Here is a 27,705-nt window from a genome sequence, read left to right as displayed (position 1 = left end):
TAAGCCACTTTATCACTCTCAGATGAAATATGTTGCATTAGACTACCACTTTGTCAGGGAAAAGGTCGCAGACGCCTCTCTCAAAGTACTACACATTAGATCCCATGATCATTAGCAGATGCCTTAACAAAGCCACTTTATGGAGCACCATTTCTCAGACTTTGCTCCATGATATATGACGGATCCCCCATCTTGCGGGGGCGTATTAAGGACCAAAGATACACACTGTAATTATGTATCCCTAATTCCTCTCCTAGATTGGTTCCTTCTAATTGTATTGATCGGCTATATTAAGCCAATCCTTGTAATTGTTTCTGTGTAAAAAATATATGGATACACATTATATCTCTTTTACCTTTAGAGGGCCACTATTTTAAATAAACACTACAATGAGGATATCATAAATTTCGAAACCCTACTGTTTTTCTGTACCCTTTTAACTTGTCCATCCCTTTGTAGATCTGAAAACATAACCCACAACCGCTATGTCATCCACAACATCATCACCTAAAACTTGTCGAGGCCTGAAATCTCCAAGATTTGTAATTTCAGGGAAAGAAGGTTGACTTTGTGTCTGCAAGTTCCTATGTAACATAAGTGTTACATCTATCCTAGAACATTAGTCCACACATCAACCTTTGTATTGGAAAACGATGATCAAATACAATTAAGAATATTTTTATCTGCTCCGTATCTCCAGCTTCATGAAATTAGGGTCGACCTAGAAATTATAAACGACTAATGAAGATCTAACAACCATGTGCATGATTTTTAGTGTTCGACTCCTACCTTTTCTGCCTGATGCCATTGGTTGGTAACAAATGTGGATTAGAATCAACTTCAAGAGATGGAAGCATACGTAATTTATACAACTGGTTTATTTTGATGAATCGTGAATTAAGCTAATATAAAGATAATGGGCACCTCATTAGAGCATGCGTTCATTAGATGAAGCTTCAGCTTTAAATTGGTAAGAAAGAGTGTCCTGATGTTAATAATACTATATACCTACAAAATAATGTCACACATTAAAAGGTTAATAGAAAATAGAACATTGGCCCATGAAAGCAGATAGTAGACGAGTGAGAGGTAAAGTCTTCACACTTTTTAATATTTGTAGCATCGTACATTTTACTTTCTTATATTTATTTACCTAAGAATAATTGTATTATTTTATTTACATAAGAACAATTGTATTTGATATTTCAGAGTCAACCCGATATGATTTCATTTTGATAGCATTAATACAAGACTTGCGAGATTTCTTCAATTGACAAATTTTTGTCACGAGTTGGTTGAAGACACTTTGAAACAAGTTGAGCCAACTCGAAGGCTCCCTTTGCAAGATGATTATTATGCTGAAGTTGTGGGTCCATAATTGTTCCTAAATTTACCTTATTTGTTAGCAATGAAGTAGCCCATTCCATCAAATTTTTCTGTTCGAGGGGTATCCTTTCATCATACTCCTTCATCCCAGTTAGCATTTTCAGCAATACCACTCCAAAAGCATAGATCTCACTCTGCACTCCAAATTATGCTAAAGAGGTTTTGGAAGATGATTATACATAACACCCTTGTTTTCGGAAATACTTATAAAGGTACTGCTTTCGAAAGGAAAAAAAAACCGCCCCTTGTTTTCAGAAAATGAATGTATACATATAACATATGCATATAAAATGGTGTTACAAGTCAAACTCTTATAAAGGGATTAGTTAAGATCCTTGTACTATACAAGGACGTAAGAAATTGCAGGGAACTCTAAAGGAATGTGTGTGTTAGAAAAATGTTATAAATTTCATTTAAAATGAAAGGGAAAACTTCAATAAAGTTCTTACATATTGGTCTTATAATTGATGTAATCCTTGTATCTTTTTTTTTTTTATTCAATTAAATGACAAAAACTGATAATCCTATTCAATTTAACCCTTTTACCCGGTCAACGGGTCATCCAACTTTCAAAACTTACATTTTTGGCCAAATTTTCAAAATTTATTACAAACTTGGTCCATAATTTACACTTTTGGCCCATGTTTTAAATTTTATTACAAATTTGGTCAAAATTTTACTCTTTTGGCCAAAATTTTAGAATTTTGTTATAAATTTATCATAACTTTAGTTGTTTTTAGAATTGTTTTTCTCAAAATTTTGTTTCAAATATGTTTTGTCTTTATAAAATCATATTTATAGAAAACAAAAACATATTTTTCACATAAAAATCTTATATTTTCTATATAAAAAATTTTATTTAGAAAAAAAACTTTTTTGTATAGGACCACAATTTTAATAAAAATTTAAAATCTGGGCAAAAAGTGTAAATTTTGGAGAAAATTGGTAATTAAATTTGAAATCAGGGCCAAAAAAATGTAATTTTTAAAAGTTGGATCACCTGTTGACCGGGTAAAAGGATGAAAATGTTAAATTGAATACGATTTTCAGTTTTTGGCAAATATGTAAGGATTTTATTTTTTAGTTTTCCTAAAATGAAAAAGATGAAAGTAAGTAAGCAAGTTTAATAATTGCAACCCTTGCAACCTAACCTATATATATATATATATATATATATATATATATATATATATATATATATGATAGTGAGAATATACATTACAGTCCCACCTAAGCTTAGGTACTAAACCTCTAAAATATGTCGTTTTAACATGCTAAATATACCCGGTTTGGTTTCACTTGGTAATATATAATTCTCCATAACATTTCTTTCTTTCATTATCGTTTTATCATCTCTGTTTTCTTTCCTCAATTATCCTTTATTACTTCATCAAAGTGAACATTACTAAATCCTAAACCTAAACCTAAACCGTAAATTTAAACCCCAAAACACTAAAACTAAACCCTAAACCCTAAATATGAACACTAAACCCTAAACCCTAACCCTAAACCCTAAACCCTAAACTCTAAACCTTAACCCTAAACCCTAAACCCTAAATATAAACCTAAACCCTAAACCCTAAACTCTAAACCCTAAACCCTATTGTGTCGATCTTGAATTTATATCTTGAAGTATTAATCGTAAATCCATTAACCGTAATCTTTATATAGTAAAACAATGTATTTTCAAGAGGTTTAGTACCTAAGCTTAGATGGGGCTGTAATGTATATTCCCATTATATATATATATATATATATATATATATATATATATATATATATATATATATATATATATATAAAGAGAGAGAGAGAGAGAGAGGGAGGTGGGGTCCACCTCGGATTGAAAAAAAAAAGAATAAAGAATAGTTCAATGGAGTATTTCAATATTTTTCCAGATATATTGAGAATGTACAAAAAATTTCATTTTTACAAAAGAACATACCATCTCCACGCACAGGGCCAAAAAGACCATCCAATTTGTCTCTTTCGAATGTAGAGAAGTCACGCGGGGCAAGTAAATTGTCTATTTCATAATCGGAAAGCCAAGCATTAAAATCCTAAAAATAAACAAGAAAATAAAAACTAAAGTTTATATTACTTTTTCCATGCAAAATGCAAGCAAGTCAAAGGCAGACTACATTACCCTGTCCACCAAAATATGATTGCCCTCAAAATTGTTATACGCTGGACGATTCCTCTGATGGAAGAAAGACAGGCCTTGTGCTGCTCCTTGTGCTATTTTCAATCGTGCAGCCCAAGAAAGTGGAGTTCTATCTGGTGCTGCATCAAAATAGTTAACATGTATCCAATCTGTAAGATGGAAGTCCAAAGGGTTCTATAGAAGTAAAAGATAGAAGATATGCTTACAACTTACCTTTGAATAGATGATCATCTAACCATATCCCTGGAATCAGCTCATATACCCAAAACATAGTTACATTAGCCAAGCAATATCCCAAGAGTCTGGTAATATTGGGATGACTGAATTCTAATAGTTTCAAGTCCAACTGCACAACCAAATTGCCAATGTAGTTCAGTGCCTTAATATATAAACTAGAAAATATCAAAAAGCGTGCAAACTACAAGGTCTATTTATTTTGCTATCCAAAATAAGTCCCACGTCATCGTTTTACATAGTGAAAGTACCTTCCATTTCCAGGTTAGAATATCCTCCTCCCTAACATATATCGCCAAACCAATACCACATTTTGTTGGTGCATATGACTTTTCATCAACCCAACCTTTGTAAATGGATGTATAAGAAGTTGGACAATGCTCCATGTCTTTGAAATTATTTGTTGCACTTACCAACTCATTGTATGCGAATTTTCTGATATGGTGAGCACTAAAATCAGATTTGCTAACAACTTTACCATCCTGCTTCATAGATTTGCTTCCTACCGCACCATCCGACATAATGTCAACTTTGCCTGTAAAAAAAGCCCTTACCATGTAAATGAACCTTTCTTCATTACGATAGAATCGCTGCTTTCCCTTTCTTGTGACAGAACAGACTCCAGCTTAAAGACAACCTCAGCCATGGTTGGGCGTTCTTTTGGTTTGGTACGTAAACAATGGATTGCTATGCTTACAAATTGCTTCAAGGATTTTTTCGAGATTTGTCCCATCAGTTTTGAGTCAATAATTTGATTGACTTTTCCCTCTTTGATTTGGTCTTGAGCCCAAGGTGCTAAGCCCCATTGCTCTTTATCAAGCCTTGAATCTACCGCTTGCCTCCCGGACAACACCTCAAACAATACAACTCCAAAGGCGTAAACATCAGATTTTCTAGTCAATTTTCTAGTATAGAAGTAGCACGGGTCCATATAACCAAATGTCCCTTTGACATTGGTGCTGACATAAGTTTGTGTTTGATCTATTGGGCCAACTTTCGCCAATCCAAAATCTGAAATTTTAGCAGCAAAGTTTGCATCTAACAAAATATTGGACGTCTTCACATCGCGATGTATAACTCCATTTTGTGTTGATGTGCCTGTGTGAAGGTAGTCTAATCCCCGAGCTGCACCTATGCATATCTTGAGTCGTTGTAACCAAGATAATGTGGAATCAGCTTTGGAAAGATGATCTTTAAGTGTCCCATTAGGCATGAACTCATAAGCTAGGAGCATCTCATTTCCTTCATTGCAATAACCAACCAGAGATACAAGATTACCATGTCGCAGCTTAGAAAGAACCTTAACTTCCGCCTCAAATTCATGGGCCCCTTGGGTGGACATGCAGTGCAACCTTTTAACTGCAACTTCGCTTACTAACCACATATTGATGGGACATTTATAAACATTGTCGAATCCACCACGCCCAATGACTAAATTCTCGTCAAAGTTGTTGGTTCCCAGTTGAATCTCAGCAAGAGTAAACTGTTGACATGTCTGTTCTCCCAGTAGGATTGAGGAGTTGGTATCATTGATAGGTGGATCTGACATTCTCGGGCACCAGGCCTTTGATTCTTCACGATAACAATTCTATCCAAAACAGAGCTCCAGACTTGCGGATGAACAACCAATGATTTTGTGTGGTTCTTTTGCTACTAGTAGATGACCATTGAGTTTCTATGCTCTGCGCCTAACTTCTAGAACCAGAATCAGAACATTCACGGAATTCCAATTCTAATGCAACCGGTGGTTTTAAAACCCTGTTTTCTAACCCACTGCTTCTAAATTGGAGTCTAACGAACACTAATTAAACACCTCTAGTTTTCCTGATGACTTCAACGCTTTTATTGGTAGCTGGTGGAGAGAAAGAATGGAGCAAGTGAGGATTATAGGGTTGAAGAGAGGGATTACTGGTAGGTATTGGAGAGTTGAGACAACAAGGAGCAAATAAAGAGAGGATTTCGAGGTGATTGAACGACGTTCATATGTTTCCGTCTCATCCAAAAATTTAGCCAACAGATGGTTTCATCCGGGCGCGATAGAAAATTACAGAAATGGTCCTTTGTTGTTGGATTATCACAGTTTCAATCCATATTCAAAATAATTTTCCAATAACTATAATTTTCATGTAAAGTTAATAGTAAAATGATTCTTTTTGCTTCTTTTATTATTTGAATTGCTCCAATTTCTTCTTGTTTTGTCCCCCAGACTTGCATTTATGACTAGAACCCCCAGCTGACACGTGATGCACACTCGAGCTTCAAGACATGACAAAGCATGAACTTGACATTCTAGGCCCAACGGGTGTAGATCTGACCATCAAATTTGTGAAGTTTGGCAAACTCTTGGTTCATGAAGTGTGCGTCTAAATCGCGCACTCGTGGCTTCGGCTAGTGCTAGGCTAGACACGTACGTGGGCTTGTCTCCTTCCTTTGATCCACTATAACCTTTGAAGGCCTATCAAGGGAATAAACTTATAAACCCTCAAAAGTTTCTTCCTCCACCAATGTGAGATACAAAAGAAATTGTCAACTTGCAATTCCTTATATATATATATATATATATATATATATATATATATATATATATATATATATATATATATATATATATATATATATATATAGGTTCAGGTTCATTTGAGACCATGTTAATTTTGTGAGACCGTGAGACCAAATCTAAAAATAATTTTAAAATGCAAAATAAATTGAAAAATCCAAAAATTATTTTTTTAAACATTATTTTCGGAACTTGAATTAACTAAAAAAAATTAAAAAAAAATAAAAAATAAAAAAAATTTAAAAAATCTCGTTTTTTTTTTTTTGAAAAATACGTGAAATATTCTAAATAGAATATTACACTGACATATTCTAAAAAATAATTTTCAAATGCAAAATAAATGAAAAAATCTAAAAATTCTTTTTTTAAATATTATTTTCGGAACTTGAATTAACTAAAAAAAATTTAAAAAAATCCTTTTTTTTTTGAAAAATACGTGAAATATTCTAAATAGAATATTACACTGTACATATTCTAAAAATAATTTTAAAATGCAAAATAAATGGAAAAATCAAAAAATTCTTTTTTTAAATATTATTTTCGGAACTTTAATTAACTAAAAAAAAAATTTTAAAAAATTTTAAAAAAATAAAAAAAATGCGTCTCACGGTCTCACAAAATTAAGCGGTCTCACATGAAGCTAACTAGGGATGGCAAAAAAACCCGAACCCGACGGGGAAACCCGAAACCCGATCATTTCGGGTCGGGTAACGGGTCGTTATCGGGTTCGGGGCAGGGAGTGGGTTATCCTCGCCCCGACCCGCCCCGCCCCGATTATATATATATATATATATATATATATATATATATATATATATATATATATATATAATATGTTCAAAAAATTTTGCTGTTTATTGTACACGTTCAAATATAAAATACTTATCGTGGACAATTTTTTTAGTTATTAACAATCTGGTGTTAATGATCATTTTTATGTGTTTTGACGTATTAAACAAAACTTAAATCAAATAATTTTTTATATAACGTCCAGTTTATTTTATTAAAGTGATGCATCATGTTTTTAATTTAAAAGAGTTGCTAGAACATGTATATTTTATAAGACATTGGGGTACCCTAAAAGAGAATAAAGATTTCGTTATCAGTTGTTGTAAACCTGATAAGATACCCGAAACCCAACGGGGAAACCCGAAACCTAATGGGGCGCCCCGATAAGATACCCGAAAGTTATCGGGACGGGTTTGGGAATCCATGCCCCGCCCCGAACCCGCCCCATTGCCATTCCTAAAGCTAACCCTATATATATATATATATATATATATATATATATATATATATATATATATATATATATATATATATATGAGAAAAGTGAATATACCCTTAAGGGTATATAAGCTTAGGTACGCAAACTCACTATACTACATCGTTTTGTATCATATATATACATTGTAATTGTCCAATGTTCTTATAATTCAACTTCTAACTTGATTACTTCCAAGATTTTTATCAATTTCACATTTATATTCCTCTTACATAATTTTCATTTTCAACTATAATATATATAGCCTAATATGTGTTCGGCAAAAAGATGTGATGTAAGAGGAAGATAATAATGAAATTTTGAAAATTTTGAAACTAAACCAAGTCAAGGGTTGAAGTTTAAGAATATTATAATGAATATATTAAATAAAATGATGTATTATAATGAGTTTGGGTACGTAAGCTTATATACCCTTAAGGGTATATTCACTTTTCCATATATATATATATATATATATATATATATATATATATATATATATATATATATATATATATATATATATATATATATATATATATATATATATATAAAGTTTCAACAGATTGTAATTCACAACTGCAGCTTCGGAGAATTTAGGCCAACCTCTATATGATAAATGACAAACAAAGACAAACCAAATAGTACTAAAACCAAATTGCGCCCGATTGTTGAAAACATCTGCTGCACAACATAAATCACACGCTCGAAAAGGTATGTTATGGGTGGTTCTGTTTCACCAAGAATGTAAAGGGAAACAATGAAGCTCAAGGCTTTAACTCTTCAGAGATTTCCAGCATCGTATACCGTACATTTTTAGATTTATTTACAAAACCATATCTATAAATAGGAAAGCAAATCAGGTCAAACCTATCTAAATGACTAAAGGGCCAAACATTGGGCCCAAACTAAAAAGGGCCTAACAGATTTATTCGGCTAACATGTACATTCTTAGATTATTTACAAAAACCTTATCTATATATTATGCTGGAGCACAAACTAATTTGATTTCTTCTTCATAGCACCGACACAATACCTGGACGATTTCTTCCATTGATGGGCGATCGTCTAGTTTTTTTTGAAGACATTTTGAAACAAGTTTAGCTAACATGAATGCTCCCTTTGGAGTATAACCATTACGTTGAAGTTGTGGGTCCATAATAGCTCTCAATTTTACCTCATTTACTAGCAATGGAGTAGCCCATTTTACCAAATTTTGCGTTGTGAGGGGTCTCTGCACATCATAGGCCTTCATCCCTGTTAATATTTCGAGCAGTACGACTCCAAAAGCATAAATCTCACTCTTCACTCCAGGACCTGCCAAAGTGGTTTGATTGGTCATATTTTAAATCATAAATCTCACTCTTCACTCAAGAACAAATAATTCATGATTATAGCTTTTGGAGAGGAAATGAATACTCATACGAGTGACTGTGATGATATAACTGAGAGTGTACAAAAAGCCTACTTTTAAATTAGAATATACCGTCTTCAGGCTCGCATCTTCGAATACCATCAATTCTATATTCCTGGTAAAAGTGCCACTCAGGTGTGGCAAATAAATTTTCCACTTCATAATCCGAAAGCCGAGCATTGAAATCCTGTAAATAAGCATGAAAAAGATACTAAAACTGATGTAAAATTGAGATGCAAATTGCAAACACGTCAAAGGCAGTCTAACTTACTGTGTCCACCAAAATACAATTGGTCTTAAATTGTGTATATGCTGCAAGCTTCCTCAGATGTAAGAAAGCCAAGCCTTGAGCTGCTCCTACTGCTATTTTCAATCGTGCAACCCAAGAAAGTGACATTGTACCTGGATCTGCGTATATATTAGAATATATTTTATGTCTAAGTCTACAGGTTCTTCAAAACTATAATCTGAATCTATATATACTTACCTCCAAAAAGATATTTATCCAAACTTGTGCCATGAATGAGCTCGTAAAAACAATAAAATTCATGCCAATGCCAGCAATATCCCAAGAGTTTGATAAGGTTGGGATGATTGAATTCTTCAAAATCGAGTTCTGGCTGTATTGCCAAATTTTCAATAATTCAATAAGCTTGAACAGACCAAAAACCATGAAAAATATATCAGCTTCATTTCACAGATTGAAAGTACCTTCGCAGCATCAATCTTCTTCTTCCTAACATATATCTCCAAACCAACACCACATTCTGTGGGCGCATATGTTGTTTCATCAACCCAAACTTTATAAATGGGTTCATTCAAAGTATGGGAATGCTCTTTGTGCTTGAAATCACTTGTTGCACTTACCAATTCAGCATATGTAAAATGTTTTAAACGTCGGTTCTTAGCTAACTGAATACGTAGAGCTCTGAAATCAGATTCGCTTCCTAGTGTATTATCCGGCATGAGATATATGCTTTCTACTACTCCATCCGACATCACATCAACTTTGCCTGTGAAAAAAGATCTTAACTTGTAAATGAATCTTCCTTGATCAACAGCAAAATTGGTGCGTTCTCTTTCTTGTGAAAGAATAGACTCAAGCTTGATCACAACCTCCGCCATGGTAGGGCGTTGTTTTGGGTGGGAATGTAAACAGTGGCCTGCTATGTTTGCAAACTCCTTCAAACATTTTTTTGAGATTTGTCCCATCAGTCTAGAGTCAATAATTTTACTGAGGTTTCCCTCTTTGATTTGGTCTTGAGCCCAAGCTGCTAAACTCCATTGCTCTTCATCGAGTGTTGAATCTACAGCTTGCCTGCCTGACAACACTTCAAACAGTACAACCCCAAAAGCATAAACATCAGATTTTCTTGTCAATTTTCCTGTATAGAAGTAGCACGGATCCATGTACCCAAATGTTCCCTTGACACAGGTGCTTACATGAGTTCGTATCTGATCTATTGGACCAACTTTGGCCAATCCGAAGTCTGAAACTTTAGCAGCAAAATTTGCATCCAACAAAATATTGGAGGTCTTCACATCGCGATGTATAACTCCATGTTGAGTCGACGTACCAGTGTGAAGGTAGTCTAATCCCCGACCTGCACCTATGCATATCTTGAGTCTTTGTAACCACGATAAGACTGAATCAGCTTTGCGAAGATGATCTTCAAGTGTCCCATTCGGCATGAAGTCATAAACAAGCACCATCTCATTTCCCTCATTGCAATAACCAATCAGAGATACAAGATTAGCATGTCGCAACTTAGAAAGGAGCTTAATTTCCGCCTCAAACTCTTGGGCTCCTTGGTTGGACAAGGAATGTAACCGTTTAACTGCAACTTCCCTTATCGACCCGATCTTGCTAGAACATTTATACACGTTGCCGAATCCTCCACGGCCAATGACCGATGCTTCATCAAAATTGTGGGTGGCCGACTGAATTTCGGAAAGTGTAAAGCGTTGACATATGTGCTCTGGCAATACGAATGAGGATCCGGTATCATCGATACGTGCTGATAACATCATTCGGTAGCTTCTCTTCCCTGGGCCTTTGAATTAACTTCAGGATTCCTCTTCTAACTAAAAAAGGCTCAATCGATGATTGCATCTGGGTGTTGCACTGCTAGTGGTTGTTTTGTATAATTTCATGAAGACCATTGACTTTGATTGTTCTTCATCTAATTTCGTTTTAGGAAACATTGAATGGCTTGGTATCTTTCAGTTTTTAAAAGCCCAAATTGTTTAATAAAAGACAACTTGCATATTTAATACTAAATAGTATCAACTTGCCATTCTTATACTAATATAGATATTTTGCATACTAAATTATAGTTCACGGCTTACTTAAGTTTTGGTTTACTTAGATGTGAAAGAAATCATGATATAAAATATAATGACTCAAGTATGCAGTTGACTTGGATTTTCTATAAAAACTTCTAGTTATTTTAGCTATCTAATCTTTCTTTTATTCTTTTTAGAATTTAACGACACCACCACAATCGACATACATTGTTCAACACCTCAATTCCGACAGCTAATGAGTTGATACAAAAATTCACTCACCAACCTCCCAAGTCACAAAATATTCACTTCGTGTCTAGTCCTCACAAATTTTAACCAACTGGGTCATCAAATCTTTAAATTAAGAAAATCAAACGACTCTCCAATTCCAATAAGGGAAAATGAAATTGTAGGCCATACAATGTATTGCACATTTGTTAATTCAGTCCTTAACTTATTTCTATGTTTTTGAGGGAATAAAGTTGTAGTCAACCTGTTTTTTTTAATCCCTACTACCTATGTAACAGGTTTCAAGCTGATGTGGCTTCCTTTTCAATTCCAACTCACCAACGGGTTTAGGCAAAAATATGAATTTTTCAAAAAGTCAGGAATACTTGGTTTTTCCAAAAGACAAATAAGGAGTTTCAAAACCACTTCCAAACATGTCCAAAGAGGGTGTTCGAGATTTCCTTTTGATATTCGAAATGACTTTTAGGCAAAATTGGTAGATAAACATTTCAAAAACCCAAAAAGACAATATAACTAGTTTTTAAATGAGATCACAAACACTCTCTAAATTATAATCTATTTTTGTTGAAGCAACCATTACAATTTGTTTGATTTTTAATATGTTAGAATAAATAAATACTATTTTTTACTTACACTTCTATTTAATTAAATATAAAAACTGTTTAAATTTTGTTTTAATTCCATTAATAAAAAGTAATAGATACAGTTCATAACAATATATTTTTACATTTGAACCGGTTTTTATATTTTATTAACTAGAAGCACAATTAAGAAATTATATTTATTTAGTATCATATATTAGAAATAAACAATTTGTAATAGGTGTTTAAAAAAATAGATTATAAAATAAATAAAACTTAAGGTTAAAAATTATTATGCATTGAAAAAAAGAGTACTTATATTTTGGCCATTGATGACAAAGACACTTTTGATATTTCTTTTTGCAATCAAACCATCGAAACCTGCTATCGTATGTGTTTAACTGGAAACAAAGCTCAATCGCAAATAATAACTAGTTTCAATGGCTAAATTGCAAAAAAAAAAAAAAGGGATATGTACACTAAAGTCGTGATATTTTCAACGATTTAACAAAAAATCCTAAACTTTATTTTTTTTACTGTAAAGTCCTAACTACTGAGAGTTTTAATACGTTTACCATTTTTATCGGGTTAGCCGGTGATATTAGTTCATAAAACATCACTAGAATCAGGTCCCTTATTAATTGAAATTGCAATTCCAATTTTGAATATCATCCACTATTTTTCAAGAAAACGTAATTTGAAACTCTCTATTCCTTTAATTGATCTTGGGAAAACCTTAGTCAAAGATCTCTTGTTGGCTATCTCGTTTTTCAATATGCTTCCGCCTCTATAAAGTCGAACCTATCAAACCCACTAGGTCAAGAGAACAAACTAATGGACGAAATCGAGCAAGTTAAGAGGACTGGTCACTACAAGAAGACTGGGCAACAGCGGCGATGCCTGTCGTTGCTAAAGGATCGGGAAATCGCCACTAATACTTTAAGCGGCGGCACATCGCTGCAAATGCGTCGCCGGTAACGCTTCGTCGCTGTAGTTGCCGCTAAAGGTTGATAGTCGCCGCTAATAGTATGTCGCCACTAATACATGTACGCGCCACAAAAGATGTTGCCGCAAATGCGTTTTTGTTTTTTTTTTATTTTTTATTTTATCTATTTATTTAACATTAAATTTATAAAAAAAACAATATAGCATTTATAAAATCTGATAACTTTTTATAGAAATATTAATCCATAACAACCAATCCAAAATATTAATCCATACCACATTCTAAAGTATTTTTCAAATTTACAAAACATTTCATAAAATCCTAAAGTAACTACTTGTCCTCATCATTTCCTTCATTACCAAACTAGAAAATATCAACATATCAAACCATAATCAACATACCATTATAGCATTCGACTTTCCATTATAGCATTTACTTTCCAAAAATTACCAAACCATAAAATATCAACATATCAAACCATAATCAATATATCATTATAGCATTCTACTTTCCATTATAACATTTACTTTCCAAAAATTATCAAACTACAAAATATCAACATATCAAATCATAACCAACATATCATTATAGCATTCTACTTTCCATTATAGCATTGTATTTTCCATTATATCATTATACTTTCAGCTTAAACTAACAATTACCTGTGATTGCGGTTGTTCTTGTGTGACTGGTTGTTCGTGATCGTACATGGACACAACAGTTGGGGGTTTACGCCCAGTGCCTCTGATATGTCTGCGTTGAACACCCAATATTCTTTCAAAACAATTTTTTATATCAGTGGGTGTTAGACTGCTTGCTTCAGAAGTAGGTTGGGTTTGTTGGTTGATCTCCTGGAGTAAAACATTCTATATTTCAAAAAATAATAAAAATCATAAAAATTAGATTACTAAATACCCTCTACGATATAAACACTTATATGAAAATAAAAATTAACCACTTACGTATTGTTGCTTGACTGCATGACTATAAAATACCCCTTTGGAATTAGCTTTACGAAAAACTTTAATTCGACTGATATCCTATTTAACATTAAAAATTAGATTACTTATACTTTAAATATATATTTAAATATAGCATAAGTTACTTCTTTGAAACATGCATTGTTGTATGAGCTGGACCTCCCTCTGTTTACAACTACTTGTTTTGCACGGCATTCTGTGTTTGACGCCAAACACCTTAAAAATTCCGGCGTTTGAAAATGTTCGACTATCTTCGCCCAATTTTCATGTGACATACCATTGGAGGGGGGACGGGGTTGTTTAATGCGGTGGCAAAAGGGTAATAGCAGCGGCTCCTTGGAGGGAAGAGTCAACGCGTTTTCTACAAATATTGGATTGAAAACAAATCGGACGGATATGGTTAATTTGATGCATATAGCCGTTTGCGAGCATTACTGACGACACCTTTAGCGGCAACATGTAACGCGTCAGTTACATGTTGCCGCTATAGGTGTCGCCGGTAATGCCAAGATTTCTTGTAGTGAGTAGGCCTCTTAACCTTTAAACTACAACAAAATAAAAAAGCAAGAATCATGCAGACGATGTATACAATTAAATAGCTAATAAATTGAAAAAACTTTATGATTTTGAAAAAATCCTAGCTAATTAAATAGCTAATAAATTGAAAAAACTTTATGATCTTGAAAAAATCCTAGCTAATGATCATGGGAGCGTGGATGGAGAGGTGAAGTGGGCAGCTACACATGACTCAATTTTTTTAAGCCAATTTTTTATTATTATGTTATATATATATATATATATATATATATATATATATATATATATATATATAAAATAGCGATAAGCTTCATTTTATCTGGTTCGTCCAAAGCATTGAAGAATATTTAAACCCTTAAAACCGGCCGTGTCATAGTTCCACGGGGCTTGTTGTTCCATATGTTTTTGTCGAACGCAATGGGTAATAGGAAAAAGAGTGCGAGAGAGGGATGGAGCATCCAAGCAACTTAAAAGGGTAAAGTCGGATACATTCGAACGAGGTGGGTTCAAGATTGTCTTCTTGTCGAGTAAAAGACGAATTAAACTTTAAGAGGATTTTTAATGTTTGTTTTTCTAAAAGGTTTTTCCTATTTTTGAAATATTTTAATTAATTGGAAATAATTTTTTTTTAAAGATTACTTCAAATACTTATTAACTATTATATTTTATATCCAATGATATTTAGATATTATAATTTTTTATTACATAATCAATTAATTTTATATAAAAATAAAATCAAATATACTTTATAAAAAATTACATAATTGAAAATTTATTAAAATTTTCAAAATTTAAAAATATCAAATATTATAAACCATTTTGGTTACATAATATTTTATTATTTTTTAATTTTGTAACACCTTCCATTGATGCAACACTTTCCACTGGCGCCACCCTCTGAATCAGTAGGCTTTTCTCATCATTAGTTTTTGCGACCAGATAAATAAAAGCATTATGTTTTTTGATTTTGAGAAAACCACAGCATCAGGTTTGCAATTTCTCGTCATTAAGATCAACTGATAAATCCAACACACGATCAAACCAAAATTTGAACATCACTTGTGTGATGCAAGTCTTCAAGATCACGATCTACCTATAAAAGTTAGAAATAAAGGAAGATATGAGGAAGCGTAGCCATTTGGACCGAACAAAACAGTGGTCGACCATGTATTGTAGGTGTAAATACATTATCCGATATTGTTTTTGCGTGAAGTTTAATGAATACCGAGACATAAGTCGACTGAAAAAGTGTGTGGTGCCTATGAGGTGCAACTACGATGAGTATCGATCAATTGAAGGATCACAAGTTAAGTGCGAGGTACTTAACCCCTTGTTTTTTATTTTATTTTTCTTTTTATAATTAATATCTTTTGTCTCATTTTGACCCTTAAATGGTAGTATTAATCATATAAGAATTGTTGGTTTCTTAGTTGAAACTTGAATTTTTTCCAAACAAAGCCATGATGCTATCTTTTGGAAACATTAAGTTTTGTAAAATTTTTATAATGTTAGACTTAGACTATGGGGCTGTTTGGCAGGATCTGAATTTTTAAGTTCTGAATTTTTAAGATGTCTGAATTTCTAAGAGGGTCTGAATTTTTAAGATCTGAATTTTTTACATGCTGTTTGGTTGGAACCTCTGAATTGTTGTCCTGAATTATAAAATGACCATTTTACCCTTCTTTATTATTATTATTATTTTTAAATTCAATACTTTTGTTACAAAATTATCAAAATAACCGAGTTAAAAACTTCTAAAATAATTATAAAAAATAATAATATAAACAATCTATACAAATCTAAACAATCATTAAAACAAATCTAAACAATCATCAACTATCCTTCAACTTCTTGAAAACACTCAAAACCTGCCATTTACCATCAAAACATAATGAATGATCTTTCCTTGAAAGTAGGATGCTAGAAATGAACATTAAACCCTTGAAATCCATAATGATCTTTTAGCATATATGTTCTTGCAAGTGTTCCGTATTTAGCTGCTCAATCTCAGATTCCTAAGCCATAATATAATCAATCATAAGTTTAAATTTATAAATTCACAACAAACAAAAGAGGAAAAAGAAGCAAACTCATTATCTGCAACCAATTTTGCATTAAATAGCACCAAAAAGAAAAAAAAAAATCCCAGAGCAGATGCTCATAAAATAACAGAATAAAGAACATTTCTCACACCTTTTAAAATTGTCAAACCCAAGCTCCTAATTGCTTCATATTCAGAACAGATGTTCATCAATTCTGTCGACAGCTTTGAGTGCAAAGCATCTGATGGAATTTATGATGAAATTAACAACATTATGTTATTAATGTTATTTACATAATCAATTCAATCAAAGAGAGCACCAAAAATTCAGAAATTTTGAATCCAAAATCAAAATCATGATGTTATTCACATAATCAATAACGCAAGATATCAAAATTTGTTTCAAAACATCTGATTTATAGAGAAACGAACGTCAAACCTGGAAATCGATTGCAGATGTAAAACCTAGAAATTGATTTCTCCAGGGCGGTGGTTGTGGGGAAGACGGAAGCGAACACAACTACGGTGGAAAACGCATCGACTACGGGAGGAGGTTATGGGTCTAGCTTTGCCGACGAAGGAAGGAAGAAACAGAATTCTTAAATCGATTACATAAAATCGATTTTAGGATAAACCTTACCTGATGATGTTATCTTCGACTTTTGACAGAGCTGGATTCAAATGGGATGGCGGCGGTGACCGGATCAGAGGACAGGAGGTGGAGGCGGTGACTGGTTAGTTGCAGGTCGTCGGAGATGGCTTGGAAGAAGCCGTATCGTGAAATAGAAAAGAGGAGGAACATGTCTGGGGTAAAATAGGAACGAGCCTTTCATTTTTCTTTTCAGATACAATCTTATATCTGAAAGATTAAGAGACAATTTAAGATTAAGAGGCAAAAAAATAAGATCCAACCAAACACTCTAAATCTGAACTTTTAAGAGGTTGCCTCTTAATTTTTCAATTAAGAGGCTACCAAACAACCCCTATGTCTCTCAAAACAATAGAAATTAATATTAATCTAGTTAATTTTTAACTAAAAGTTTAAGATCAAAACTTAAATTCAGGATTTTCAAAGGGAGCTATGTTACACTAGCCAAGCTAAAACCACCACGTCCCCCACCAACCCACCCACTACTGCCACTTTCGTAGATTTTGTGTGTTTTACACTTTAATCACAAAGGCTTTAATATATTGAAAGGCTTGTTCCATACAAAAAAAAAATTTAGTTACGTAAGTTCGATTTCTACATATGAAACTGCATAATAATTTACTACTTTATTCTAAAATTGTATTACGATTACCTCCCACACACGCATTAAACCATCCATTGACCAAATTTTTGTGATGAGCGGAGGAAACATACGAACAAAGCCGCCTGGAATCATGAGGTATCGAGTTAGGTTTCCGTCGAGTTCAACCAGGTTTTGGAACATTGGTCAACCACCTCGTAATCGTCTCCTTTTTTTCTCCTAGTTGTCTCTACTCTCAACATGAACGTTGCAAGAAGACAAACCACCTACCATTAATCCTTTCTTCGACCCTGTCCTCCTCACTTGCTCCATTCCTTCTCTCCACCAGCTCGCTTGATTAATTTAGAAGCGTCAATAGATGCTCAGGCGACAACATATAGAACAACAAGTCATCAGCAAAACCACAAGGTCTTTAATTAGGGTTCCTTAGAGATCAATTTAGAAGCACATGATTCTTAGCGTTGGTAGTTGGGATTGGGATTGGAATTGGAATTCCTTGAGTTTTCTTATTCTGGTTCCACAAAACCATCAACGATAGAAGTAGAGCTCTGTTTCGGATAGAAGTGGAGGCGTCAAGAATCAAAGGCTTAGTGCCCGAGGATGTCAGACGCATCTATCAACCGCCTCAAGGCCTTACTCCAACTGGGAGAGCAGACATGTCAACGGTTTACTCTTTCCGAGATTCAAATGGCAACCAACAACTTTGACGAGACTTTAGTCATTGGGCGTGGAGGATTCGGCAATGTGTATAAGTCTCGGATCAAGATAGGGTTAGTAAGGGAAGTTGCAGTTAAAAGGTTGCACTCCATGTTCACCCAAGGGGCCCATGAATTTGAAGCGGAAGTTAAAGTTCTTTCTAAGCTTCGACATGGTAATCTTGTGTCTCTGGTTGGTTATTGCAATGAAGGAAATGAGATGCTCCTTGCTTATGAGTTCATGCCTAATGGGACACTTAAAGATCATCTTCACAAAACTGATTCCAAATTATCTTGGTTACGACGACTTAAGATATGCATAGGCGCCGCTCGTGGATTAGACTATCTTCACACACGCACATCAACCCAAAATGGAGTTATACATCGTGATGTGAAGGCATCCAACATTTTTGTTGGATGCAAACTTTGCAGCTAAAATTTCAGATTTTGGATTGGCCAAAGTTGGTCCAGTAGATCAGACACAAACTTATGTCAGCACCAATGTCAAAGGGACATTTGGCTATATGGACCCGTCCTATTTCCATACTGGAAAATTGACTAGAAAATCTGATGTTTACGCCTTTGGAGTTGTATTGTTTGAGATATTGTCTGGGAGGCAAGCTGTAGATTCAAAGCTTGATGAAGAGCAATGGGGCTTAGCACCGTGGGCCCAAAGCCAAATCAAAGAGGGAAAAGTCAATGAAATTATTGACTCTAGACTGATAAGACAAATCTCAAAAAAATGTTTGAAGCAGTTTGTAAGCATAGCAGGCCATTGTTTACGTACTAAACCAAAAGATAGCCCTACCATGGCTGAGGTTGTCATTAAGCTCAAGTCTATTCTGTCACAGGAAAGGGAAAAAAAAATATCGGTCGTTAGTAAAGAAAAAGTACTTTACAAGGTAAGGGATTTTTTTACTTGCAACTTTGACATGATGTCAGATGGTAGGGTAAGAAGCAAATCTGTGATGTCTGATGTTGCAGTAAGAAGCAAATTTGTGGTCCCTGATGTTACAGGAGGAAGGAAATCTTTGATGTCTGGTGTTGCAGGAGGAAGCAAATCAGTGAAGAAGGATGATAAAGTCCTTAGCAAATCTGATTTTAGTGCTCAAAATATCCGGAAATCTACAACTGGAAGTATCAGAATATTTACGTACGATGAGTTGGTAAGTGCAACAAATGATTTCAAAGACATGGAGGGTTCTCCTACTTCTTATGGATCCATTTACAAAGGTTGGGTTGATGAGAAGTCATATGCTCCTACAGAATCTGGTGTTGGTTTGGCAATATATGTGAGGAAGGAGGAGATTCTAACCTGGAAGGTAATTTCAGTATGTAAAATGATGACGTGGGACTTACTTTGGATAGAAAATTTGATAGACCTTGTATTTTTCATGCTCTTTGACCTTTAATTTTTAGCTTATATATTAAGGCACTGAACTACATTGACAATTTGGTTGGACGTTGTATTTTTCATGCTTTGTTATCTTTTGTAGCTTATATATTAAGGCACTGAACTACATTGACAATTTGGCTAGACCTTGTATTCCTCATGCTTTGTGACTTTTTCTAGCTTATATATTAAGGTACTGAACCACATTGACAATTTGGCTGTGCAGTTGGACTTGAAAATATTAGAATTCAGTCATCCCAATATTACTAAACTTTTGGGATATTGCTTGTCTAATGTAACTATGTTTTGGGTATATGAGCTCATTCCAGGGATATGTTTAGATGATCATCTATTCAAAGGTAAGCTGTAAGCATATCTTCTATTTTTTACTTCTATAGAACCCTTTGGTCTTCCATCTTACAGATTGGATACATGTTAACTATTTTGATACAGCACCAGATAGAACTCCACTTTCTTGGGCTGCACGATTGAAAATAGCACAAGGAGCAGCTAAAGGCCTGTCTTTCTTCCATCAGAGGAATCTTCCAGCTTATAATAGTTTTGATGGCAATCATATATTGGTGGACAGGGTAATGTACACTGCCTTTGACTTGCTTGCATTTTGCATGGAAAAGGTAACATCAATTTTAGTTTTTCGTCTCTTGCATATTTTCAGGATTTTAATGCTCGGCTTTTGGATTATAAAATAGACAATTTACTTGCCCCAACTGGCTGCTCTACTTTCAAAACAGACAAATTGGATGGTATTTTTGGATTTGTGCCTGGAGATGGTATGTTCTTTTGTAATATAAAGTTTTCTGTACATCTACCTCCTTTAATAAACAAAACTTTAAATGCTACATATCTCCTTTCTGGATAGACTAATTGACACGTGGCAATTTTTAAAGAATTCTTAATATTCAGTTTTTTTATTGGTAATTGCTAAAAATCTTTCAAATATCCATTTTTTTTGGTAACATAAATATTTTACAATGGTAAGTATTTATAACATAACTATTCAAAAATGGGAACTATTTATAAGGAATTTTCAATTTTTTTTAAATGGATCTTAATTTCTAAAATACAATTTAAATTTTAGGATGTTAATGTTTTAAAAGACTAATAAAACAGCTTCTAGTTTTATCTAATAGTCATTTATGATATTTTTTTCCATGATAAAATTTTTAATTGTTATTTTTTTTTTTTTTTGTCTATGTAAAATTTTTAGTCATACCAAGCGTGGTTTCTACGGGTTATAATCTATTTTTCAATATATATATATATATATATATATATATATATATATATATATATATATATATATATATATATATATATATATAGGGTTAGGTTCATTTGAGACCACTTATATTTTGTGAGACCGTAAGACGCATTTTTTTATTTTTTTTAGTTAATTCATGTTCCGAAAAAATATTTAAAAAAAGAATTTTTTGATTTTTCCATTTATTTTGCATTTTAAAATTATTTTTAGAATATATACAGTGTAATATTCTATTTAGAATATTTCACGTATTTTTCAAAAAAAATAGAATTTTTTTTTATTTTTTTTAGTTAATTCAAGTTCCGAAAATAATATTTAAAAAAAGAATTTTTAGATTTTTCCATTTTTTTGCATTTTAAAATTATTTTTTAGAATATGTCAGTGTAATATTCTATTTAGAATATTTCAAAAAAAAAAAACGGAATTTTTTTTAAAATTTTTTTATATATTTTTATATTTTTTTTAGTTAATTCAAGTTCCGAAAATAATATTTAAAAAAAGAATTTTTGGATTTTTCCATTTATTTTGCATTTTAAAATTATTTTTAGATTTGGTTTCACGGTTTCACAAAATTAGAATGGTCTCAAATGAACCTGAACCTATATATATATATATATATATATATATATATATATATATATATATATATATATATATATATATATATATATATATGGGAAAATGTTGAAATACTCCATTGAACTATTGGCCTAGTCTAAGGAGCTGCTTGTTTTTCGGAAACACCTCTTTAGAACTCTTATTGCTGCACGACACAACACACGCTCAACATTTTTCATCTCGCAAATGTTTGTTTATTAAAAGTCTTCGGAGTAAAAAAACTTCAACGCCTGTCTGTTTGGCGCAACATTTGTATCGTCTCTTCCAACCTCTTTTTTTTTTTTTCTTCTTCTTCTTCTTTCATGTTGCTGAAAGACAAAACTGCACAAATGGTCCCTGTGGTTTGCTGAAAATTGCCACTTTGGTCCAAAAATGTTTGGACTAGCACCAGAGGTCCAAACTTTTCATTTTGTTGCGAATTTGGTCCGATTTTGTTTGAAATTTTTATAAAGATGATTTTGCCCCTGATTATTTAATATTTTTAATTTTCTTTTATTACAACAATTAAAAAGAATTAAAATTAAAAGAAAAAAGAAAATATTATCTCTCCCTCTCTCTCTCTCTCTCTCTCTCTCACCCATCTTCTTCTTCTTCCTCAAGAATGCTGAAGAATATCTTCCGCCACTTCCACAATTCGACCGTCGTCCTCCACCACCATTGTTTGATGACCGCCTGCCACAACCACAATTTGTCATATCCATCTCCACCTAAATGAAATCAGATGAACACACACACACAAAATCAGATCAAATGAACACACACACACATAAAAATGAAATCTGATGAGCAAACACAGATCAACACAAACATCCATCGATTTTTCAACAGATACAATACAAACACACACACACACATACAAATTAAACACACACACAAACTCGAACAAGACAAACGAGAGATTAAACACACATACACACACAAACACCACAACAGATCTGAATAGCTAGGGTTTCAAAAAACTAGAAGGACATCAGTTGAGTTTAGCGCCAAACCTTCATCGGTGTAAGATCTGAGAAGGGTTCGTAAAGAAGTTGTAGAGAGAGGCGATTTGAGAATCGAGATCGTCGGGATTGCTTCGAACAAAGATGACGTCGTTTTAGCATCAGAATCTTCCTTCTCTAACCTTCTATCACCCCCAATAAAAAACCCTAGACACACACAGGTAGAGTGCCAATCTCTGCAAATTTGGTCTTTGATTTGGCCTTCTCATCCCCGAGCGATTGTTAGAAGAGAACGGCAGTAGACCACACACCTCCGGTGTTGGTTTGAAACAGGAAGAGGAATCGAAAACAAGGTTCATTTGGGGGTCCCAATGAGGTGCCACGAGCAACAATAATAAAGAAGACGAGGTCCTCGGTGGGTTTTGCTAGACAGGAGAAGAAGAAGAAGAAGAAGAAGAAGAAGAAGAAGAAGAAGCGGGTGTGACGGTTGGTTCGAGAGAGAGGTATGAGAGGCGAGGCTAGAAGGGGATTTCCGGGGAGTGTCGATCGATCACAAGGTTGTATAACCTCTGGTGCTCGTCTGCTTTGGAGAGAGAGAGAGAGAGAGAGAGAGAGAGAGAGAGAGAGAGAGAGAGAGAGAGAGAGAGAGAGAGAGAGAGAGACAGAGACAGAGTATGTTCTTTTTTCTTTTCTTTTAATTCTTTTTAATTATTGTAATAAAACAAAAATTAAAATATTAAATAATCAGGGGCAAAATCGTCTTTATAAAAAAGTTCAAACCAAATTGGACCAAACTCGCAACAAAATGAAAAGTTTGGACCTCTGGTGCTAGTCCAAACATTTTTGGACCAAAGTGGCAATTTTCAGCAAACCACAGGGACCATTTGTGTAGTTTTGTCTTGCTGAAATCTTATTTCACATTTTTTTTTGTTTTTGTTTTTTTTTGTTTATTCTTGTTGAATGTTTTTTTATTGAGTAATAATAATTTATTGATGAATATCATTATTTTTTGCTAAAATATCTTTATTTTTTATTGAATTATCATTATTTTTTGCTGAAATATCATAAATTCTTGCTAAAATGTCATACATTATTAAATTTTTGGTATTAAAAAACTATTTTCAGTTTATAAAATTAGTTTATTTTAATTTTTTAATATCTGGGACGGCATGCACATGTTAAAAAAACAAATACGCATCTACTGCAGAGGGTTACAGAGGTGGTCCGCACACTTTATGAATTTTTACTTCAGAAAATGAAAAGGTAAAAATATAATGGTTAGGCTGCAAGGGTTGCAATGGTTTAAGTTGTGTGCTTGTTTGCTTACTCTCAACTTTTCATTTTAAATGAAGTTTATAACATTTTTGTTAAAAAAACATTCCTTTAGTGTTCCCTATAGTTTCTTAAGTCCTTTTATAGTACAATTATTTTAACTTACCCCTTTATAAGAGTTTCACTTATACCACCATTTTATATGCATATGTATACATTCATTTTCTGAAAACAAGGGGCAGCTTTTTTTTTCCCTTCCAAAAACAATACCTTTATAAGTATTTTTGAAAAAAAAAAAAAAAAGGGTGATCCATTGACTAAAATTCTTAATTATTTGTGCAAACATTGTCGACTGACCAATTAAACATCTCTTTGGCAGAATCTGGAGTGCAAAGTGAGATCTATGCTTTTGGAGTGGTACTGCTGAAAATGCTAACAGGGATGAAGAAGTATGATGAAAGGATACCTCTCCAACGGAAAATTTTGATGGAATGGGCTACTCCATTACTAGCGAACGAGGTAAATTTGGGAATGATTATGGATCCTCAACTTCAACATAATGATCATCCTCCAAAGGGAGCATTCAAATTGGCTCAACTTGTTTTAAAGTGTCTTCAACCAACCCGAGGCAAAAATTTATCAATTGAAGAAATCTCTCAAGCCTTGTATCAGTGCTATCAAAAAGAAATCACATCAGTTTGACTCTAAGATATCAAACACAATAATTCTTATGTAAATAAATTTAAGAAAGTAAAGTGTATGTTGCTGCAAATATTAAAAGTGTGAAGACTTGACCTCTCACTCGTTTACTATCTACTTTCATGGGCTAGAGTACTGTCTTCTGTTATAGTTTTTATTAACATTATTCGTTACAGGTAGCCACCCGCTTTCTAATGTGTCACATTTTTTTGTGGGCGTACAATATTATTAACATCCGTACACTATTTCTTACCAATTTAAAACTGAAGCTTTATCTAATGAACGCATGCCTTTATGGGTTTTCCATTATCTTGACACTAGCTTAATTCACAATTCGCCAATATATACCAGTTGTACAATTCGTGAATACTTCCATCTCTTGATGTTGATTCTAGTCCACATGGTTGTCAGATATGTGTATTTATCATTGCTCGGTCAACCCAAATATCATGAAGCTGCAGATAGGAAGTAGATAAGAAACTTCTTAATTGTATTTAATTAATCATGTGTTCGAAACTATAAATGTTGACTTATGGACTAATGTTTTTGGAGAGATGTAACACTTTTGTTACAAAGGAACTTGCAGGCATAAAGTCACACCTCTTCCCCTGAAATTACGAATGTTGGAGATTTCAGGCCATGACAAATCTCTGGTGATAATGTTGTGCATGACATAGCGGCTATGGATTTTCTTTTCATATCTGCAAGGGATTGAAAAGAAAAAAGGGTATGGAAAAACTAGAGGGTATCAAAATTTATGATATCCCTCTGTGTAGTGTGTATTCAAAATAGTGACCAAATGCAAGCTTTTTTTTGAAGAAGAATATTAGTGATGGTAGGAAGTATTAGTTGTCTAAAAACAATAATAGTAGCATGCAAGATGCCAGAGAGAGTTCAAGGACACACCTAGATTAATACTTTTATTACGAACAATGGAAGAAATATCAAGAACATGGTGACAAGGAGGAACTTTAAAGAAGTTATATCGGATGCACTGGCCACTGGTGACTGTTACGATGGAAACCATAATCAAGGTAATAGCTCCAATTATATTAGGTCATGGCCTCACCTACCACACTACTAATAAAAGGATAAAAGGACCCGGTTAAATACTTTATATAACCATGTTCTAGGTGAGTCATATGAATGAAAATCTAATAGTATCCGGTTTACAACTAGGACTTGTTATCTTATTACAGCCCGGTTTCCTTATAAAACCGGGTTTTTTTTTTTTCGTTTGGATACTTTTTAGCTTTAAAATATGATGTTTGAATGGTTGACCATACTTTTACTTTTGGTGGGAAATGAGTTGTTTGTGGTTTTTTTTTTTGCCTTCCTATGTGAGTGATAGATCCTGATACATTCTTGATACATTCTTCAACAGATAATCAAACTATGATAATATTAACATGATAATCCCATTCATTTGATAGGAATTGACTCTCCAAAGAAGAACAAAGTTCTTTACAAATTAATTCTTATATCCTACAAAGGGCTCGCTTTAATGTCTGGAAAGCAGTTTCTTGTTTCTCCTCCCAAATGAAGGTTAAACACTTCTGAGTCATGGTGGTGAGTGGTTTGGCGATTTTGGAGAAGTTTTAAATGAACCTTCAGTAGTAGCCAGCAAGGCCTAGGAATTGGCTTATTTCTGTTGGCGTTCTTGGTGTTGACCAGTTCTTGATTGCCTTGATTTTGGAAGGGTTCATGTGTATTCCTTCTTTGCTGACTACATGACCTAGGAAGTCCACCTTTCGAATCCAAAACTCGCATTTATAAAACTTTGCATACAACTGTAAGGTCCTGAAACGGATCTTTATTAATAATCAAGCAAACAAACATTCAAAATAGAATAAGAATCGAAGTAGAAACAGAATTGAAACAAGCTTGTACACACTTTTATTACTTAAAACGTCTGGTACAACTTGTTCTCTATAGTCGTGAACTCTATGTGGTATCAACAACCAATAATGACCTACACAACCTCTATTTATAGGGACTATGACCGCAAACAGAACATTGGCCAAGTCCCTAATTTAACTAGGAACTAAACTATGCTAGTGTACAAGACTTTAGAAGAGTTTATAGCACCATTTGGCACTATTGTTTGGAGTTCACGGCCCTGGAACTTCTTGGGCCGTGAACACCTTACTCTTTGTGTTCTAATGGTGTTTGCTAGTCCTAAACTCATTAGGGTACATGATTAAATTCAAGCCTAAGCCTTAGGAAGTGTTTGTGGCATCAAAACACCCTTAACTTGAGTTTTCGACCCATAAACCATTTGGTTATGAGTTTGCGGATGTGAACACCCATAGGCGTTGGTATTTTGATTGTTTTGGGTTCTAGACACATCAAGGTAATGTGCTATGCTAGTCTCTTGGCTCAATGAAGGCATTTAGGGCATTTTGGCAACCTAAAATGGAGTTCACGGCCCAAGAACTTCCTTGGCCGTGAACTCACTTTCAACCTTTGATTTTTTAATGATTTTGTGGTCTAAACATGTCCTGGTAGTTCCTAGGTTGAGTTCCAAGGCTTAGAGGGACACTGGGCACTCTTTTGGCCCTTAAAAAGGAGTTTACTCTCCAAGTGTTCTTGGGCGGTAAACTCCCGAATCTTGGGGTTTTGATCCGATTTTGATGTTATAAACTACAATCTAAGCTATATAATATAACTAAATAGAAATACTCACGATTTGGGATAAAAACCCGAAGATCCGTGAGAGAGAATTCGGCTTTTCTCTAGTTGGAAATGCAACTAATGAATGAATATGGTTTAGATTTCTATATATAGTCCTAAGATTTTTGGCAGAAAATATTTTATTCCCGGAATGAACTCTAATATCATTGAGTATTGGAATAACAGTGTTGCACAAAACCCTAGTGCATCCACTCTCCTGATATCTCCTTAAGTGCTAAACCT

The 27,705-nt window shown here is 33.6% G+C and overlaps 4 protein-coding genes and 1 pseudogene across 6 annotated transcripts; 2 read left to right on the top strand and 3 right to left on the bottom strand.

The window, feature by feature from the left end:
• Positions 1–1,091: 1,091 nt before the first annotated feature.
• Positions 1,092–4,341, bottom strand: LOC145006414 (receptor-like cytoplasmic kinase 176). Its single transcript, XM_078965501.1, has 5 exons — positions 4,036–4,341; positions 3,764–3,896; positions 3,533–3,669; positions 3,332–3,446; positions 1,092–1,520 (listed from the first exon to the last, which is right to left on the bottom strand). The coding sequence occupies exons 1-5, from the start codon at positions 4,339–4,341 to the stop codon at positions 1,516–1,518; spliced, it is 696 nt and encodes a 231-aa protein (XP_078821627.1). The 3' UTR covers positions 1,092–1,515.
• On the bottom strand, positions 4,335–6,057 carry LOC145006413 (putative receptor-like protein kinase At5g39000). The gene has a single exon (XM_078965500.1). The coding sequence runs from the start codon at positions 5,331–5,333 to the stop codon at positions 4,335–4,337; it is 999 nt and encodes a 332-aa protein (XP_078821626.1). The 5' UTR covers positions 5,334–6,057.
• Positions 6,058–8,426: 2,369 nt separating this feature from the next.
• Positions 8,427–11,207, bottom strand: LOC145006411 (putative serine/threonine-protein kinase PBL22). Of its 3 annotated transcripts, none has more exons than XM_078965495.1 (5): positions 9,731–11,207; positions 9,507–9,639; positions 9,291–9,427; positions 9,092–9,206; positions 8,427–8,922 (listed from the first exon to the last, which is right to left on the bottom strand). In XM_078965495.1, exons 1-5 carry the CDS (start codon positions 11,048–11,050, stop codon positions 8,588–8,590), a joined length of 2,040 nt encoding a protein of 679 aa, XP_078821621.1. In that variant the 5' UTR covers positions 11,051–11,207; the 3' UTR covers positions 8,427–8,587. The 3 variants fall into 3 exon arrangements, with proteins under 3 accessions (XP_078821621.1, XP_078821622.1, XP_078821623.1); XM_078965496.1 differs by having other exon boundaries at positions 9,291–9,421; XM_078965497.1 differs by having other exon boundaries at positions 8,811–8,922; positions 9,074–9,206.
• A 7,247-nt stretch (positions 11,208–18,454) lies between these two features.
• LOC145007084 (putative serine/threonine-protein kinase PBL1) lies at positions 18,455–24,792 on the top strand. The gene is made up of 5 exons (XM_078966082.1): positions 18,455–19,906; positions 20,204–20,336; positions 20,431–20,567; positions 20,654–20,768; positions 24,470–24,792. The coding sequence occupies exons 1-5, from the start codon at positions 19,109–19,111 to the stop codon at positions 24,790–24,792; spliced, it is 1,506 nt and encodes a 501-aa protein (XP_078822208.1). The 5' UTR covers positions 18,455–19,108.
• On the top strand, positions 18,490–19,020 carry LOC145007085 (putative receptor-like protein kinase At5g38990 pseudogene; annotated as a pseudogene).
• Positions 24,793–27,705: the final 2,913 nt, after the last annotated feature.

The sequence above is a fragment of the Lactuca saligna genome, chromosome 7 (genome assembly GCF_052625555.1).
Source record: "Lactuca saligna cultivar CGN05327 chromosome 7, ASM5262555v1, whole genome shotgun sequence".
NCBI lineage: Eukaryota > Viridiplantae > Streptophyta > Magnoliopsida > Asterales > Asteraceae > Lactuca > Lactuca saligna.
Note: the sequence above shows the minus strand (reverse complement) of the source record. Positions and strands in the feature narration are given on the sequence as shown.

Excerpts from the sequence above, each read along its gene's own strand:
- LOC145007084 (XM_078966082.1), top strand. The coding sequence starts at position 19,109 with ATGGACCCGTCCTATTTCCATACTGGAAAATTGACTAGAAAATCTGAT. Across the intron at positions 19,907-20,203 it reads AGGAGATTCTAACCTGGAAG|TTGGACTTGAAAATATTAGA; the intron begins GTAATTTCAGTA and ends TTGGCTGTGCAG. Across the intron at positions 20,568-20,653 it reads ATCATATATTGGTGGACAGG|GATTTTAATGCTCGGCTTTT; the intron begins GTAATGTACACT and ends GCATATTTTCAG.
- LOC145006411 (XM_078965495.1), bottom strand. The coding sequence starts at position 11,050 with ATGATGTTATCAGCACGTATCGATGATACCGGATCCTCATTCGTATTG. Across the intron at positions 9,428-9,506 it reads GGATAAATATCTTTTTGGAG|ATCCAGGTACAATGTCACTT; the intron begins GTAAGTATATAT and ends ATATATACGCAG. Across the intron at positions 9,207-9,290 it reads ATTGTATTTTGGTGGACACA|GATTTCAATGCTCGGCTTTC; the intron begins GTAAGTTAGACT and ends GCTTATTTACAG.
- LOC145006413 (XM_078965500.1), bottom strand. The coding sequence starts at position 5,333 with ATGTCAGATCCACCTATCAATGATACCAACTCCTCAATCCTACTGGGA.
- LOC145006414 (XM_078965501.1), bottom strand. The coding sequence starts at position 4,341 with ATGGTAAGGGCTTTTTTTACAGGCAAAGTTGACATTATGTCGGATGGT. Across the intron at positions 3,670-3,763 it reads AGATGATCATCTATTCAAAG|CACCAGATAGAACTCCACTT; the intron begins GTAAGTTGTAAG and ends ATTTTGATGCAG. Across the intron at positions 3,447-3,532 it reads ATCATATTTTGGTGGACAGG|GATTTTAATGCTTGGCTTTC; the intron begins GTAATGTAGTCT and ends GTTTATTTTTAG.